This window comes from Cryptomeria japonica, chromosome 4 (genome assembly GCF_030272615.1).
Source record: "Cryptomeria japonica chromosome 4, Sugi_1.0, whole genome shotgun sequence".
NCBI classification, from domain to species: Eukaryota; Viridiplantae; Streptophyta; class Pinopsida; order Cupressales; family Cupressaceae; genus Cryptomeria; species Cryptomeria japonica.
In genome coordinates this window covers 462422268-462439070 of record NC_081408.1, presented here as the reverse complement: position 1 = coordinate 462439070, position 16803 = coordinate 462422268, and the positions used below count along the sequence as shown (strand labels likewise).

Sequence of the window (16803 nt, the reverse complement as noted above, 5' to 3'; positions counted from 1 at the left end):
TGTGGATGGTATATGTGTTCTAATGAGTACATTTGTCATAGTATTTTCAATCTATTGAAAAATGATATAGTGTAACTACTCCTGAAGGAGATGTTGAGTGATTAGGAAACACAATAATCAATTCCCACTGAAAGTAAAAAATTAATCATTTTATTTTCTTTTTTCATGTTATATATAACAAAATAAATTATAAATTTGCTATAAAATTTTAAGTATTTTCTGTTTTTTTAATTAATGTCTGCTTTTTTGCATTTTACATATAACAGAATAAATTGTATATTTGATTAGGTCACAAATAGTTAAAAGATTTTCAACCCTAAGATTTTATAATAACTTTTTTAACAGTTTTTAAATATCACTAAAGAAAAATGGCATACTGAACACATAAATCATAGAAACTGTCCCCTAACCAAAGGGGTCTAAAAAATGGAAACTGTCCAAACAACAGTTTTAATGTTTCACTTGTTTGTTAAACTAACATACTTTGTAGAACAACATTTCTATTATTGAGAGTAGATAATGTTGCATCTAACAACCCAACAATAATAAGGGATTTTATATGTAAAAGAATGCTCGTTCTGAATGATCTTCTATACTTCGTATTGCATTGACATTTTTTAATGTATGATTCTTTTCTTCTACTATCTGATCCAATTTCAGAAGAAAAGTTTAAATTAGTCCGTCCATATTTAAGGATTTTATGGACAATAATCCTAGAAAAATGGCACCTGATTCCAGAGAGCTAAATGCAAGACCATCTTAGAAAATTGGTCAAAGATGTGTGCAACATAATATTTTTAATAATTTGTATAACCAATACACATAATGAAACCTAAGAAGTGTTTTAAGCAATCGTATCATATTCATAAACCAATATAGTGTCACTCTCAAGATCTAATACAGTTCTATTTCTGTAATAAAGATAACGGTGGGATACATAAGCGTGGATTTTCTGAAGCATTGAGATGTTCAGAGAAAAAGCACATCTAAGGCCTCCCATCTTTTAATCTTGGGGATCTAAGAGCTAGAATAATGGGGCATCAGCCCTGATTGAAATTTGAGTAAAAACTCTAGTTGTTGAGATTCAAATAAGAACATTTAAAAATTAGAATTTGTATTAAAAAAGATAGTTAAGAATCAGATTAGAATGTTTAAAAAAGTAAAACGGATTAAGATTCAGATTAGAATGTTTACAAAAATAAACAGATTGTTTATGGGTAAACAAATCTTCTTAAAACTTTACCCTTGAAAGTAAAGTCAAATAATGCATATACAGACCATATATACTGTTGCAGCTCTTGGAAGCAAATATGTAATGGCAACTCTACTTGGCAGAAAAAACCCTTTAGTTCCAATTTAACTTTTGCAAAAGCAAGTTGCCGATTGTTTAAAAAAAGAGTCCTCTTTTTCTTCAATAGCCCATCTCAATAAATTAATATAGACGGAGAACTTTAAGCTTCTGGGGAACATTGTCATCTTGAATCATGAAAATCCAAAAGCCTGGCATGTCCAATGCCAATTTGTAATAATACATCATTATTTAAATGTACAAAATTGATTCACATGCAGGTCATCCATTGTGCTCATATCAACCAATTCTTTGCCTACTGGGTATGTCATCTACATTACTCGTGATTCTTTCCAAAACCATCTTACCACAGTAAAACAAGGTTACGGCAGCAGAGAAAAATACCAAAGGTACTCCAGCTACGCAACCACCAGGTATAAGATTCACTAGTGTCTGCAATAAGGCCTATTGGAGTTAGTAACTTCCCGTAAGATAAAAGTAATAGCAATCATGAAGTCTGCTTAACTAATGAGATTCTGCTAGAAATTCCTCTTCTGAACCTTATTTTGGAAGCTTGAACCTCTAATAAGATTTCACAACCTTAACTACGGCTAAAAATTACTAGGATATTATAATAAACACTTACCAACATTGATGCGACTAGATGAATAACAGGTACAAATAGCTGGTGCAATTTCTTCTCTTCTGCATATCCATTGAATGCAATGACCATAGAGAATGTGTGGATTGTAAGAAATCCCAGAGAAATCAATGCTGTAGGACAAGGCATCAGTCATACACAAAGTATAGCCACAACTCCATACATTTAAGTAGCGGTGATAAATAAGACCTCAGAAAAAAACGAAAATAGAACAGTATAACAAAAGCAATTACATTTTTGCATGCACGGGCCACCATGCTCTGAACAAAGCCCCATAATTTGGATGATACATATAGGAACTATCAAAAAATGATAGAATTCAAACAATTTGATCTATTCAGAATCTTGCTTCCACAATTAATGAGATATGTGACAATTTGCTTCAAATTGTTCAAAAAAAAGATAAACAAATGAAAACTAGTTAAGAAAATAATTTCACTTGAATAAACATGGAACGCTGGATTGTGCTTAAAACATGGAATTTTGTAACATCAAATTATAAATTAGAATAAGTTAAAAATTTTATTGTGTCAAAATGTTTGGATGCAGTCTATTGATTGATCAATCATAACAAAGCAAAAGGAAGCTATAATTATGTAAAAACAAGTATCTTTAACCTTCAACCACGTGGTCACTAGATAACAGTAACGAATCCTGGGCTTGAGTAAGAATCACCTATTATTGTAAAAATCACATAACAATCTCTAGACCAAGATGCTCGAAAACAGAGTAAATATGAGCTGTTAAAATAACTTCCGAGTTAAGATTTTACATAGACCACTGTAGAATTTAACTATAGCAACTTAAAGGTTGTGCCTTAAGATTACACCAACAAAGGACTTGCAGGTCCAGTCCTGATGGATTACTTACAGGCTTGTCAGTGAAACGTACCAAGTTTTACAGTTGGGACTCGTCAAGTTTTTGTAGGGACTCACCTAATGTAATGTCCCCATTCTTTTGACAGGCCATTTGGCAGTCAAATTCTAGCCACTCTCATCCCCTAGGCTAGAATTAATCAATTAATAAAGGGGATAAATAAATAATTAATGACTCACCCCAAAAAGCTAATGATTGGACATCAAAAAATTAAAACTCATCCATATAACTTAAGTTGGTGCCATTTCAAGTTATTAAGTTGTTTCACCTAGACGAATCATTATGGGGGTCAATTTAATAATTTACACAAAACTGGATATTGTGCCTAAGTCTTTTAAAGAGGTTTCTAGATGGATCGATGCTTTTTGACTGAAGCTATTATTTAAAGAGAAGTCGATGCTTAAGAGGATTATTATGTTTTGTCTTCTCTTGTTGAATTATGAGCTCTGCAGCTCAGCATAAGCACAGGACGAAAACCCTGTCTTAGCAGTTTTGGACGTAGCCCCAGGTCTGTAACAGCATTCTACACTAGTTTGGAAGCAGTAATCTCATCAAAATACCTATCGCTGGAAGTGTTGGAGGTCTTTCTAGCAATCTGGGAGAGTTTATTTCAGTCTGAAGCAGTTTGTGGGTACAGCGATCTGCAATTGATATAGAGCCTTTCCACCAACCAGAACACACACAGGTGACCAGAATACATATCGCAGCTCCTTGAGGGTTGTGGATGCCAAAAAGCTTCCAGGTTAATGGTCTGCTGCACATCTGAAATTAATCCTTTGACAGAAAATCAGGCTTATTGATTGGTATGTGTGATCTATAAATTCAATTATTGAAAAAAAAACAGTCCATGAATCAAATTTCCAGAATTTCAATATAAAAAAAAAACTTGTTATCTAATGCCTAGCTTTTTATTAGTTTGGAGTCGAAATTCAAATAATTGCTGCTGTTATCAATTTCTTTAAAATAAATAAACATATATTGTATTAAGTTTCCAAAGGGCATAGTAGAGAATATTACAGTGGTATCAGAGCCACTGTTCCTGCCAGCCTGTGTGGAAATCATCCGTGCATGTCAGTTTAGGAGGGAATAGAGTGGTTGCATGTCAGAAATGAGGTGTGCTTTTTGCTCTTGAACCAATGCATGTTTTTGATTAAGGACAATCAGGTTTTAAGGGACCCGAAACCCACTTACATTACGAAAGATGAGCATGAAAGAAACTAGAGAAGACAAGACCTAGACAAAAAAGCTGCAAAAAAACCAGCATAAAAACCAGCAGATAGGACAAAAGGACAGCATAGAGCCAACGAGAAACTGGCATCCAAAATCCAGCATTACATATCAAATAAAAACTTTTATAGACTCCTCAACATTCTGAACCAACAGCATCATGGCCTTAGCGGCTTCTCTCAGATCATTGTTCTCCTGTTTCAGCTGAATGTCTTTCGTCTTTGTCTCCATATCACTGGTTGTCTGCCTGGTCCTTCGCCTGGAGATTTGATGAGTAGAGCTGGAGGTCGGTATATCATCAATGATTACCAAATCCTTATTCTGAGTTTTCCTCTCTAAGTGATCCACCAAGGCATTCATGTTTTGAGACGAAATTCTTAGGACCTCAAGCCTGTGGTTCATGAAGCTTTTCAATGCCTTCTCAGTTTTAGCAACCCGATTGATGATGGTCTCGTTATCTGCCTCAGTCTTTTCTTTTACAATTCTAATAACATCCTCCAGATGTTTCAAATCCCCTTTTATAAGGTCTTTTTCCGACCAGTCCTGCATTTCAATTTCATCCTCTGCTTCACTGGTTTCCACCTCCGCACTCTTTTTCCCCGAATTTGTTTCCTTGATCAAATTGTGAATCTTATTTTCCAGGTCCCTCTGTTTTCTCTGAATGCTGGTTATATTTTCAATAATCCACTTCTGAAAATTGAAAGACTCCAGCGTGCAATTTCGAGCAGTATTCAAGATAGTGTTCGCCGAATCCCTTCCCTGCTTAGAGCTCACGGATTTAGGGTTGGCTTCCTCCATGGAGTTCTGGGCAATATTCCTGCTATCTGAACCCATAGGGTTAGAATCAGTGTTTTCAGTATTGGCATCTTTTTTCCCTTCCTCCTCTTCTCCAGCATACTCTTCCTTCTCACTCTCCACTTCAATCTCAACCTCCTTCCCCTGTTCCTCCTCCATACCATCATTCACCTCTGTGTCCACATTATCAATGTCAGCTCTCCCTTTTTTATGGGTAGGGGCATTAAACAGATCATCATCAGACTCAGAGTCATTACAACTCTCAGAAATATGTGCATTTGATACCAGATTATCATCCTTGCTAACCCTAGCTTTTTTCTTTAGGTGTTCGTAAATGAGCAAAATAAGCCCCTGATGGGCTATGGGGTAAGATTTGAGCTTTTTGGCATGGTCAGCCAAGCTCTCATTCAAGGAAGATGCTAAATAAAAGGGCAGAGAAATCTTAACCCCATGGCGGAAATGATTGAGAATTGCAAAATGATAATTGTAGACTTTAGTAAATCTACCATCAATAGTAAGGAATTCCATCAAAACCCTTAACATTTTCTGCCAAAAAGACTTTACCTGCTGGGGGAGGTAGTAAGAAACGTTGTCTTTCTTGGCAAGCCGAGCCTTCTCATCCTCAGTTTTCGAGAAGTTTTTAATCGCTTCAACAGCAAACTTTCGATCTCTATAGAATTTTGTGCCCTCCTTCTGAAGTCTTGTGACCTCCGCAACCAAATCCTCATCAATCTTCCAGGTCTCCCCAAACAAAGTGACTATGTTGCTGTTCCAACCCTTAGCAAAGCCTTGAGACACTGATTTTCTGCTACCATGTAGCTTTTCCATATAGTCGGTGAATCCATGTCTATGGAGCCTCCTCCACACTTTCCGCTCACTCTTCCAGTTCTCGCAACCAAAGGGCTCCTTCCGGTTTAGGTTACCTCCCATGTTGAACAGCAAGTCAAAGTCTCCAATAGTATATCTCACAAATTGCAGGCCAACACTTAAACACAGGCTCTTGAGCAAAATACTGGGATCACAGAACAGAGTACCATCCGTGATTTTAAAGAAAATAATAATGGCCACAGAGATCCAGTACTTATTATTATAATCCCCTTCACACAAATGATCATAAAAACGATGCCTAATAACAATCATTAACTGACAGTTCGCTTGCCCCCCAATCTTTGTCTTTGATTTTCGGACCGCAAAAAGTGATCATGATTTTAACTTGACCCATTGATGCGATCAAATAATAATTGCTCCCTAACATCCCTTTTACATTGGGCCTCTCCGATATATTTAGCCTCCACCTCTAAATTGACCCCTTCATTAGCTAAAAGGTCTGCAACCTTATTGCCTTCCCTTAGAGTATGAGTTATGAGAATACTAACATAGTCATTTAATAACTTTTTAGCACTTTCATCATATTAGTAATATTCCAAGAGGAAGAACTAGTACCTTTAAGAGCCTGAATGATATTGAGGGAGTCCCCTTCCAACCATTTTTTTTTAAATTTGAATCCCTGAGCAAGCTAGAGGCTTTTCAGCATAGCCTAAGCTTCAGCTACATGATTATTTTGGACACCAAAAGGAGAAGCAATATCAGCAATGCAGACACCTTGAGCATTTCTGATGACTCCCCCCCCACCGGACTTCCCAGGGTTGCCTTTAGCAGCCCCATCAAAATTCACCTTGACCCAATCATGATCAGGAAATCTCCAAACAATATTTTCTCTCCTTGTCTTATTGTCAGATTTGTAGACTTTGTGGATTAAATTCCATTCAGTAAGGATGCCTTTTTCAATATCATTCATATCAGCAAAAAACCATTGTTTATTGTCACTGTGAGGAATATTTATGTTTTCTTTTATAGCCCTGCAACTTTTTCAAAGACCACCTGAGAAGTGCACTTAACTTCCCTAAATATTCTGTTATTTCTCTCTTTCCAGATGCCCCAGCAAGTCATGGGAAGGATCAAGGACCAAAGGTTCTTGATAAGAGGAAATTTGGTGGGAAAGGTCCATTGCCAAATAATTTCCTTGAGATTCTTGTGCATAACCCAATCAACTTTCCAATTCACCCAAAACTTACTCCAGATTTCCCAAGTGAAGGAGCAATGGATGAACAGATGATCAACTGATTCTTCCTCTTTCTGACATAGCTCACACCTATTAGGGAACATAAAATCTCTTCGGGCCAAGTTATCAATGGTAAGAATCCTATTGTGAGTAGCAAGCCAAAAGAACATGTTGACTTTAGGGATAAGAATTCTATTCCAAACTTTACCCCATATAGGGTTGCTGATCTGGGTAAATGTGTTTTTATAGACTGAGGCAACCGTGAAGTCGCCCCTAGGATTACTCTTCCAGAGGAACACATGATAAAAATCTTTGTTAATAGAAAAGGACAGCAGCTCCTGCTGAAGCAATGAAAACCCAGCATAAATAGCATCAAGCCTAACCCATCTATTCTCCTTCCAGTAGTTACACACCATAGACCCAAACCTCCTTTTACATTCATCAATGAATTGATTGCAGTCTTGATTAAAGAGAGGTTCATCTTTAATCCAAGGATCCTCCCAGAACCTAATTTTGTCACCTTTCCAAGGACCCATCCAGCTCCAGCTTTGGCCACTTTTATGGATTTGATAATATTATTCCAAATGAAAGACCCAACAGAGATGTCTTCGGAGTAGAGGAGAGCTTGGAGAGGTTGATCATGAATATATTTATCAAACCAAATCCGGTTCCAATCTTTCTTAATGTCATAGGCCCTCCATATTTGTTTAGCAAGAAGAGTTTTATTAAAAGTTTTGAGAGCTTTAATACCAAGACCTCCTTTGCTCTTTGGCTTACACACTTTGTCCCAGGCAACCAAGGATATTCTCTTTTTTTCTTCAACCCCTGACCAAAGAAATCTTTTCTGAATCCTTTCTAAAGCTTCAACAAATTTAGCCATAATGCCAAATAGACTGAGAGCATAGACAGGGAGATTTTGGAGAGTGGCTTGAAGGAGCTGCAACTTTCCAGCTTGAGATAACATGGATCGTTTCCAGCCAGCTAATTTTTTGTTGAGTTTGTCAATTAACATATTCCAGAAGGAGTTTGGGGGAACTAATCCCAATGGGAGACCCAAATAAGTGGAGGGGAGCATTTCCACCTTGCACCCAATGATATTAGCAATTCTCTGTTGTCTTATGATAGGAGTATTCATGAAGTATATAGCAGACTTGTCCCAATTGATTTGCTGGCCTGTAGCCAATGAATAAGAATTAAGAGCACCTTTAAAGGCAGCAGCCTCCCCAACAAAAAAGTATCCCATTAAGATAGTATCATCATTATTTTATTTAGATCTTTCCTTTTATTGTCTCATTTTACATTGGAAGAAAAATTGAAACGTGAGAAGATTTGAAAATTTTAGTTCAGCGTTAGGGCTAGGGCTAGGGCTAGGGCTAGAGCTAGGGCTTTCTAATTCTTCAATTCAATTTGAAATGATTAATCTTTAAGAGCATTTCCACCTTGCACCCAATGATATTAGCAATTCTCTGCTGTCTTATGATAGGAGTATTCATGAAGTATATAGCAGACTTGTCCCAATTGACTTGCTGGCCTGTAGCCAATGAATAAGAATTAAGAGCACCTTTAAAGGCAGCAGCCTCCCCAACAGAAGAGTATCCCATTAAGATAGAGTGGTTCTATGCATTCTAGAGGATCTGTGACACAAATATAACACAAGAAGCAAGTCAAGTTATCAAGGAGAAGCAGAAATCAGACCAACTGAAACAGTAATGGGTGATAGAAGAGCTGAAAGCCCACCAAGGAAATTAAACATTCAAATGGATAACTTTCTGACAGCATTTGCTCAGCAGCAGCAGCAAATGTTTCAACAGTTCTAGGATCGAATGATCACCGCTATGGGCCAGTTGAGGATGGATAGTTCAAGGTCAAGATGATCAAGTAGTGTACCTGTTGACGTGTATTTTGTACACTATCAAACACAGAATAAAATACCTAAGGGTATCTTATCCTCTCTTGAGTAAAGCCTCTGATTGCTGAAGATTCGCAGAAAAGGATCAATAAGGATGACTCCAATGTTCTTCGTTGTAGAGTCTCTACGTGTAGATAAGCTCTCTGTGGTATGATGTGATTTGCTGGAATCACAAGGGGGACTTACACTTGATGACTGAACTTCTGATTTGCTTCGAATATTGCTGGAACATAGGATTTTACTGCCTTAGATTTGAAAAAAAAGGAAAAAAGATGAGGGCGAGGAAAGGATCTAATCCTAACATTAAGAATGTAAGAGCAATATATGATCTTTGATGAAATTCTAACTAAGTCTTGTTTTGAAATCACAGGACCATCTCCACAAGGTTAGTGCGATCTTCGAAGGAAAGCTTTATGATGTTCAAATCATCACTGCAGGCATAGACACCATCAGGTTGATGCATATCAATGAAGAAGCGACAATTGAAGTTAAGCTTAAGCTGAACGATTCCAGTTGACTACACAAGGCAAGTCTGCAATCAACAAACTGCTAGTAGTATGGATATACGAATTTCACCATCAATCAAGCACATTTCTTCCACTCATCTAATAACATGAAATCAAATATGAGAAGTATAAAGATCATGCAATTTGTCGAATCGACCCATAAATTTCACCATTTCCTCAATGAAGTTACAAGTCTTTTACAACAACATCTTGGCAACAATCTTTGCCTTCTCTCTCTACTCTAATTGCTATTCTAATCACCTTCTAACTACTCTCTATTCACTAACTCCTTTCTAACTCTCTAACTTCTATTGCTTCCTATCTATTGCCTTTACAAATGAAATGCCAGGGCTTATATAGTGCCCTCAATACAATTCGATGGCTTAGATCAATTCGAGATCAATGGCCAAGATTTTACAATGAAAACCCTAATTAGGGTTTGTTACAACCATTACATAACATTTAGTGCTTGACCAATGATAAAATTGTATTGCTTGGACACATGTCCTCTCTGGAAAATTCCACCAATGAATAGCCGAGGTAGGTACATCGAAGTTTGTGCCACCTTCCATGAGTTAGGTACATTGAATCTGGACATGCTGAGGTGGACCACACTGACTGGAGAAGTGATGACTAGGATGCCACCTTGTCTGACACTTGTAACTTGGTAGATATTCGATTTGATGTTGTTGAGAAGCTAGCTTTAATTAATTCATCTGGAACTATCTGCTTCTTCAACGAACCCTTTGCTCTGACTTCTTGTGTCTTTGAAGTGCAGGATGATGATGTACCTCGCCTTGAAATGCTGGATTAGAAGAGGTCGCCCTTGATGATGTTTGATTGAAGAAAGCCATCCTTGCCGATGCTAGACTGGAGGAGGTCGCCCTTGTCCTTGCTTGATCTTCTTGGAGGAGACCGTCCTTGATCTGGCTTGATTTTACAACTCCGGGATCTCCATTTGATGCCTTCCCTTTTGAGTGTTTAACTACAAAACCTTGAAAAATGAAGGAAGAACACCGGATTTTGTTGGGCAAGATTTATAGTCCTCCCTTGGATGAAGTACACCTCCTTTAGCTTGGAAAAGAATAAACTCCACTAGCCTCTTCAAAAATCTGGAAATTCGCCTTCAAATACCTTCAAAACATCTGGAAATTATCCTTCAATCTAGCAAGAAATTCGCCTCACTCCAGCTAGATTTCACACCTTCTTTTTGCTCTCCAAATTCGCACTTGAAAGGATGATTGAATGATTTGAATTGTGAAAAAAACACCTCCAATATATAGAGCAATCACCTTCCACTTACCCATGAGGCCGACCTAGCAAATAAAAGGTGAAATAATAAAACCACCAAGAAGAAGGCCGACTTGATAAAATAGATAAAAATAATACCTCAAGCGCTCCATTTTCAATTTTAATTTAATAAAAATTAATTTTAAATGCCTTTCTAATAGGAATTCGATTTTTTAAGGCTCAAAATTAATTTATTAAATGCCATGCGCCTTTATTAAATGCCAATTTAATTAATTTTTTCAAATATTTCTAAGTTGGTAATTTTGGCATTTCATGCGATTTGGAGGATATCAACGTTGGGATATGGCAAAAAATAATGAATGCCAATGGCTTCGCTCTGGTCCCTGGGAGAGGGACAGGAGCGCTTTTTCAATCTAGACCTTGCATTCCTCATTTTCACGTTCAAAACTTCATCTAGGCATTTTAAAATGGCATTTTTGATTGGAGTCTTGAGTTTAATTCACTTGATCTTTAGGCCCTGGACCCTGGGTGAAGGACAGGAGCACTTTTTCACTTTTGTCCTCAATCCTTCATCTTTCATTTGTTGATTCTCGTTGTGGAGTAAGCAATGATCTCTTTCACTTGTTCCATGCATGCTTAACTCGTTTTTGCAAGGCAAAATAAGTGTTCCAAGGATTTTCACCCTGGTCCTCCAGTGAAGGACAGGAGCACTTTTTCATTTTTAGGCTAGGATTCTCAAATTTTGAAGTCAAATCTTTGTTCACCATACTTTAGAAGATCCTTCCCATCTCGCACAACCTTGCCTTAGCATAATCTCGGAGGGAATTTGTTGATTCTATAAAAATCGCCCTGGTCCTTCAGTGAGGGACAGGAGCACTTTTGAGTCCTTGTGCAAATTCTTGATCACATTAATCTTCAAATTACCCTCAAGGCGTAGAACATCATTCCCCACTCCTTCTTGAGTCCTGGAAACAAAAATAGCATTTCAAAATGTAAGGTAAATGGGCATATTTGGAAATTTCGCCCTGGTCCCTTGGAGAGGGACAGGAGCACTTTTGCTAATTGTCATTAAAATTTGCAACTCTTGCATCTCAATTCCACCTCGAAGCATTTTAAACATCATTTCAAACTTGCGCCTTGGCCTAGATTTGTCCAAAATTGGAGAGGAGAGCTAGATAACATGTTTTTCGCCCTGGTCCCTTGGAGAGGGACAGGAGCACTTTTGCAATTTCAAGCTTATCCGTCCTTTGCTAGCCTTCCAAATTATCTTCAATGGGCTAATCATGTCTTCTTCCATTCATTTCAATCACAAACTTGCCTTGGCCTTGCAAGAAATTTGCACTTTTTGGAAAATCGCTCTGGACCCTTGGAGAGGGACGGGAGCACTTTTTGCCTTCATGGTATATTTCCTTGTCTTTTAAACCTTCAATCGCATCTAAGGCATAAAACATCATTCGTCCTTCCCATCCAAGTCAAGTTTTGCCATAAAATCTCAAACAAAGAGGAGAAACTTGAAAAAACGCCATGGTCCTTCAGTGAGGGACCGGAGCACTTTTTGTCATTTGGGTTGATTTACTCCTTTGTGGACCACTTAAATTATATTCAATGGACAAAACATGCTTCCCTTGACCTCTTCAAATCGTAAAATCACTTTAATCTTGCAAAGATAGTGCAAATTTGAAATTCAAGCTCCGGTCCTTCAGTGAGGGACAGGAGCACTTTTTGTCACCATGATCAAATTGCCTCATCTTTCACCTCGAAATTCCTTTGCTAGGGAAGATTTCATCTTACTTCACGCTACGAATAAAAGTTAATGTCCAAAAAAGGTCTAAAAATGTATATATAAAGAAAATCGCTCTAGTCCTTCAGAGAGGGACAGGAGCGCTTTTACCTTTCTAGACAAAAACTCCATCATTTCATCGTCTTTGATCAAGTCTGGATGCTCTATCACGTTCATTTCGCCGTCCACCATGCCTTTGATGTTTCAATTTGACCAAACAAGGCCAGGAATGACTCCAATAAGCTTTTTCGCTCTGGACCCTTGGTGAGGGACAGGAGCGCTTCGCCTTGGTCCCTTGGTGAAGGACAGGAGCGCTTTTCACTCTAGATCCTCAGTGAAGGACAGGAGCGCCTTTTGACCTTTTGAACTCTCTATCAGGATAATTTTTATGGAATATAACATTTAAGTATAAGAAAGAAGAAAGATACTTATACTTTAAGTTATATTCCATATATACTTTCAGGATGTTTGAGAGTGGTTTCAGACCTCCAGGAGTTATATTGCAAAATCTAGTTTTTGGAGGTTTTCAGTTTCCAGACTTAGTCAAATTTCAGGATCAGGACTTTCAGACTTAGCCAATTTTCAGGATCAAGACATCACTCAAGCCAGACTTGCTATCTAGGTGATCCCCTTGGCAACACTCAAAATGCAAAGGCTAACTGACAAAACCCTAAAAAACCTAAAAACAAACCCTAAAAAGCAAAAAGCAAGGGTCCCCATTTGCAATGGGGCGATGTGTGAAAACGTCACAACAGTACCCAGCCAAGGCAATGCTGGACATGAAAACGATGACAAAGCAGGGTCTAATGCAGTTAGAACAGTGACTGCACGATCTGATAGACCCCTTCGACCTACTTTCTTGCCTAGACCAAACTGAAGAAGAAACAATTCTGGAGCAAGCAGACAAAGAAACTCATATAACAGTTGATGTGATGGCTGCATATTCTGATTACATGACACTTCCAGAACAGGTTAGGAGGTTAATAAACTTGAATCAGTTCATGGATCAGCCGAAGGAAAAGGCTATTTACTATATGAACAGGCAAGACGGGAGGCCTAAAGGTCAGGATAGACATGATGTTCAACCGGCAGAATATAAGGATGCACTAAATAAAATCCCTTTACCCACTTTTGATGGCAATGGACAGATGAGTGTCAAATCTTGGGTACACAAACTTGACACCTTCCTGTCACACAAACCGATGGAAGAAGATAAGGCCATTCAATTTGCCACAATGCATCTAGGAGTAGCGTATGACTGGTGGCATCATGTGTTGGTCTCTCAGGATCATGCACTAATTCATTCTTATGAAGAATTCGTCAATAAATTGATTGCCCGGTTTGACAGGAAAGATGTGGAGGTTTATTATAGGGAGTTGGCACAGCTTAAGCAAATTGCTCACGTAGAGGCATATATCAATGAATTTCAGAAAATTGCAGTAATGGTTCCTGATATGTCCGAGAGGCGTGTTACAATGCTATTTGTTGAAGGCCTGAGTGATAGATTGCAAGGGTTGGTGAAGGCTCATAAGCCTAGCACGTTACACGATGCCATTGGTCTAGCATTGGATTCAAAGACCACACCTCCCTTCCAACCGCAAAAGAAGTTCTTTAGTGGTTCCCAGTCAAAGCAAAAAGGTTTCAAACAACAAAAGAACTTCTGCCAAAACTAGATCAGGAGTCTAGGAACGAACTTCGTAGGAAGAAGTTATGCTTTAACTGCAAGGAACCATGGGAACCTGGCCATCATTGCCTTGGTAAAGGCAAGGTGCATCTAATTGAGATGATTTCTGAGGGTGAAGAACAAGAAGAACGGGATCATAGCACTGATGAAGGTTCTAATCAGGGAGACTCACGACAGATAGAGTTGGAGGACTCCGTGGCTAAGGAAATTTCGCGTATTGCTACGTTATCTGGAGTTCCTCGTAGTCGGCCATTTAGGCTAAAGGGTGTTCTTAAGGGACAAAGGATGGTGTGTTTGGTTGATAGTGGAGCCACACATAACTTCATTGACGAAGGATTAGTAATGAGGCATGGGCTTCAAACTAAAGAGTTTCCAAGATTCAGCATCATACTCGTTGTTGGTTTTCTGCTGACTTGCACTAAGGTAATTCCCCAACTCAACATACAATTTGGTGACTACACCTTGACAGGGAATTTCTACGTGATTAATCTCAGTAACATAGATGTTGTGTTGGGATTGGAGTGGTTGGAGTCACTTGAACGCTATGTTCAAGACTTCAAACAGATGCAAATGGAGTTTATGGTGTAGATAGGAATTCGGAAATCATCAAAGCAAATAGCAAATTAGCCTAGCTCAATCACGAAAACTAAAATGCAGTGACAAATCCTAATTACATTCAATAGAGATGCATGCAAAACAAGACATTCAATTCAAATGCAAACCATCGCAAATGTGAATATCTCCTCCAGAAATCTCCATTGTCCTTCTTTCTCCTTCAAATGGCTTTGTTTTGTGGATCTCACCTTCAAGTGCATAAGTATAATATGAAAGCAAGATTGACAAGACGAGATGACAGCATAAGGGTACTAGAAGCGTGATTGATTCGGCCCTTTTGATTGAAGAAATTCATCCAATTTATAGATAAATTGGAGAAAAGACAAGATTAGCATGACATTGATATTAGAGGCAATTGATTTCAAAAAATGGCACAATTGAGTGGAAAGAAGAAGGTTATGACACCTTCTATGTCATGAATTATGACATATTGCCAATGCAAAGGTTAGAGGACTAGAAGCTTATGACATCTTGCTATGCCAATAGTATGACGCATGAGAAATTCATGCTTCCACCGAAGCACAAATATAGGGAGAGACGAGAGAGAAATTGATTAGGTGGAAATTGAATTTGACAAATTAGAAAATGAGGTGAATTAATGAATTGGAAATTAGGAAATTAGAAAAATTAGAAAATTAGGAAATTAGGTGAATTAATTAACAATTCTTCATTTATTAAAAAAAGAGAGGGAATTAATTAGCCAATTAAATAAATATTTAATTGTGACAAGAATACTTAAGATAAATAAATAAATTATTTAACCTAGAGGGAAAATGCCAAACAAGATTAAATGAATAAATCATAAAACCTTAGAAGATGAATTAGAAATGCAAGGACGACAATTAGGTCTTGACAAAAGATAATTAATGTCGATTCAATTTGATCATGATTTCTGACTTGATAAATGATTTGACTGATAAATGCGCCAATTGACGAGGAACAATGACTAATTGATCCAAATTGACATGATTGAGAAGGACAACGATCGATGACAAATCGATCACAAAATGACTATTGAAAATGACGACGATCGATGACAAATCGATCGCAAATCGATCGCAAGATGACAAAATTGACAAGGACGAGGATCGATGACGAATCGATCGCAAAACGACAAAATTGACAAGAGGACAAAACCCTAATTGCATCATCGATTAGGATTGACGATGTCCAGAATGAACACGCACATTGATGCGATAGGATAAGATCAACAAAATCATGACTGAAGATTATTATCGACAAGACCAAATTCGAAAGCGAGACAAATGAAAAATGCAGAAGAAGGACTCGATTTTCGCAAATGATAAAGATCAAGTGCGCAACATAGGAGAAATGTTAATGCGACGCAAGAACCCTAAAATAAGGCAATGCGCAAATGTTAAAGTATGACTCCGCAAGCGTTGACCATTTTTAGACGTCTACATATGGTAAATGGGAAAAAGACAATACTTAAGGCCATGACAGATGGTGGTCCTCGGGTGGTGTCAGCTAGAAGGATGGAGGCCTTTTTCAAACATGGAGATGTAAATTGGGCAACACAATGTTTTGTTTCCGCTAAACCGGCCTCCAGCGGGAAACCAAAGAACCATGTGGACATACAGACAATGTTAGATAAGCATAGTGCAGTTTTTGGAGACATACCTCTTGGTCGGCCACCTGACAGAGGATTTGAACATGTGATCGAGTTGGAAGAGGGCTCAAAGCCTGTGATCACAACACCTTATCGGCACCCACGTCACTTTAAGGAGGAGATTGAGAAGACAATCAAAGAGCTTCTCAGTATGGGACATATAAGGCCTAGTTCGAGCCCATTTGACTCGTGGGTAGTTCTGGTTAAGAAGAAAGATGGGACGATGTGCATGTGTATAGATTACAAGGCATTGAATAAGAAAACTATAAAAAACAGATAACCCATACCCAGGATCGATGAGTTGATCAATGAACTACACATGGCCGTGTACTTCTCCAAAATAGATCTGTGCTTCGGTTATCATCGGATATGAGTCAAAGAAGAGGATATTGCCAAAACTACCTTCTGTTGCCATTACAAACATTTTGAGTTCCTGGTCATGCCCTTTGGACTCACAAATGCATCGGCCACATTTCAATCTTGTATGAATCATGTGTTTCAGGAGCAGTTGAGAAAATT

At 38.0% G+C, this 16803-nt stretch overlaps 1 protein-coding gene across 1 annotated transcript in view; it reads right to left on the bottom strand.

Annotated features, from left to right (window-relative positions):
• Positions 1-1328: 1328 nt before the first annotated feature.
• LOC131077355 (gamma-secretase subunit APH1-like) overlaps positions 1329-16803 on the bottom strand; it is an 89195-nt gene continuing 73720 nt past the window's right edge. The window contains exons 5-6 of the mRNA XM_058014836.2: positions 1935-2062; positions 1329-1741 (exon numbers count right to left, since the gene is read on the bottom strand). Of these exons, the coding sequence (XP_057870819.2) occupies positions 1589-1741; positions 1935-2062 (281 nt within the window). The 3' untranslated portion in view covers positions 1329-1588. The remainder of the gene's footprint in view (positions 1742-1934; positions 2063-16803) is intronic.